Source organism: Colobus angolensis, unplaced genomic scaffold, assembly GCF_000951035.1.
Source record: "Colobus angolensis palliatus isolate OR3802 unplaced genomic scaffold, Cang.pa_1.0 Scaffold1, whole genome shotgun sequence".
NCBI lineage: Eukaryota > Metazoa > Chordata > Mammalia > Primates > Cercopithecidae > Colobus > Colobus angolensis.
In genome coordinates, this window is record NW_012110918.1 from 11,859,252 (window position 1) to 11,861,472 (window position 2,221).

The 2,221-nt window shown below is 45.3% G+C and overlaps 1 protein-coding gene across 5 annotated transcripts in view; it reads right to left on the bottom strand.

Moving 5' to 3' along the window:
- ACOX1 (acyl-CoA oxidase 1, palmitoyl) overlaps positions 1 to 2,221 on the bottom strand; it is a 56,023-nt gene that overhangs the window by 15,018 nt on the left and 38,784 nt on the right. For all 5 annotated transcript variants that reach the window (XM_011948001.1, XM_011948157.1, XM_011948233.1 and 2 more), the window contains 2 exons: positions 1,301 to 1,420; positions 1,043 to 1,158 (listed from right to left, as the gene is read on the bottom strand). In XM_011948001.1, the coding sequence (XP_011803391.1) occupies positions 1,043 to 1,158; positions 1,301 to 1,420 (236 nt within the window). The remainder of the gene's footprint in view (positions 1 to 1,042; positions 1,159 to 1,300; positions 1,421 to 2,221) is intronic.

Sequence of the window (2,221 nt, forward strand, 5' to 3'; positions counted from 1 at the left end):
AAAAAAAAAAAAAAAAGCATCAGAAGGAAAAATGCATTATTACCTCCTTTATTTTTTTTTGAGACAAGAGTCTCGCTGTGTTGCCCAGGCTGGAGGGCAGTGGTGTGATCTTGACTTACTGCAACCTCTGCCTTCCGGCTTCAAGTGATTCTCCTGCCTCAGCCTCCTGAGTAGCTGAGATTACAGGTACGTGCCATCACACCCAGCTAATCTTTGTATTTTTAGTAGAGATGGGGTTTCACCATATTGACCAGGCTGATCTTGAATTCCTGACCTCATGATCCGCCCTCCTCAGCCTCCCCAAGTGCTAGGACTACAAGCATGAGCCACCACGCCTGGCCTTATTACCTCCTTTTATAAGACAGAGTCTCACTCTGTTGCCAAGCTGGAGTGCAGTGGCACGATCTCTGCTCACTGCAACCTCTGCCTCCCGGATTCAAGAGATTCTCCTGCCTCAGCCTCCTGAGTAGCTGGGACTACAGGCACACAGCACCACGCCCAGCTAATTTTTTTGTATTTTTAGTAGAGACGGGGTTTCACCATGTTGGTTGGCCAGGATGGTCTCCATCTCTTGACCTCATGATCTTCCTGCCTTGGCCTCCCAAAGTGCTGGAATTACAGGTGTGAGCCACCGCACCCGGCCTTTTTTTTTTTTTGAGGCAAGGTCTCACCGTCATCCAGGCTGGAGTACAGTGTGGCGTAATCACGGCTCACTGAAGCCTCGACCTCCCAGGCTCAAGTGATCCTCCCACCCCAGTCTCCCAAGTAGCTAGGACTACACACGTGTGCTACCATGCCCAGCTAGATTTTTTAAATTTTTGTAGAGATGGGTTCGCACTATGTTGCCCAGGCTGGTCTTGAACTCCTGGGCTCAAGTCATCCATGCACTCAGCCTCCCAAAGTGCTGGGATAACAGGAATATGCCAGTGTGCCGGCTGTTATTACCTTCTAAAAGAACAGACCACTCTAACCCTATTGTGAGCAACAGCCACTGCAACCCCACTGTTTGATGCCTCTGCTTCTATTTTCTATCAAAACATACCTGGGCATACTTCATCAGCATGTTTTCTCTGGGAATACGATAGTTGTCCATTTTGAGGTAGCCATTGTCCATCTCATCATAACCAAATTTGGGGCCGATGTCACCAACGGTAATTCCTACCACAGATGAAAGGACAGTCATGAGATGTTTACGCTCTGGAATTTCTGGCTTTCGCTCCGCGTCTTCAGTTGGGCATTCTACCTTTTAAGACAGTGCTCAGTTTCATTTTCATCTCAAAATCAGATGAACAGTTCTTACCTGGCAAAGGCTTATGGGTCCCGATTTCACGAATAGGTACGATAAAGGCATGTAATCCATAGCATTTCCCCTTAGTGATGAGCTGGGCAAGAACTATTGCATGATTTGAAGTCTTTCCAACTGTAATATCAAAGGGAACAAGAGAGGGGTGAGTAAACGTTCGTACATTTTTAAAGGGTAGAAAAAAGAAGAAAGAATATGTTAAATCTAACACTACACTAAACCAATAGTACGTGTCCAGAAAGCCTTTCTGCTGACAGTATCACACGTAGCTTTCAGAAAGAAATTCCCTTAAGCTAATAGTTACTACTCTTTTCCGCTTATTTCTCATGCATTTACATAGAGAAAATTTTAGGATAAAAAGAAGAATAAATTTAAACTACTTCCTTGTTATCCCTTAAGGCAGTGCTGTCCAAAACAGTAATCACTAGCTACATGTGCCTTCTTACATATAAATTATAATTAAATAAAATATACAATGTGAATAACAAAATTCTTTAACCACTAACTGTATCAGAAATATATATTCCAAGATAATAACTCAGAATGGAATAAGAAGAGATAAAAGTTTCAGGTCAGCTGGGCACGGTGGCTCACACCTGTAATTCCAGCACTTTGGGAGGCCGTGGCGGGCAGATCACGAGGTCAGGAGTTCGAGACTAGCCTGGTCAATATGGTGAAATCCCATCTCTACTAAAATACAAAAATTAGCTGGGCTTGGTGGTGTGCGCCTGTAGTCCCAGCTACTCAGAGGCTGAGGCAGGAGAATCGCTTGAACTGGAAGGTGGAGGTTGCAGTGAGCCGAGATCACGCCACTGCACTCCAACGTGGGCGACATATGAGACTCTGTCTCAAAAAAAAAAAAAGGCCGGGCGCGGTGGCTCAAGCCTGTAATCCCAGCACTTTGGGAGGCCGAGATGG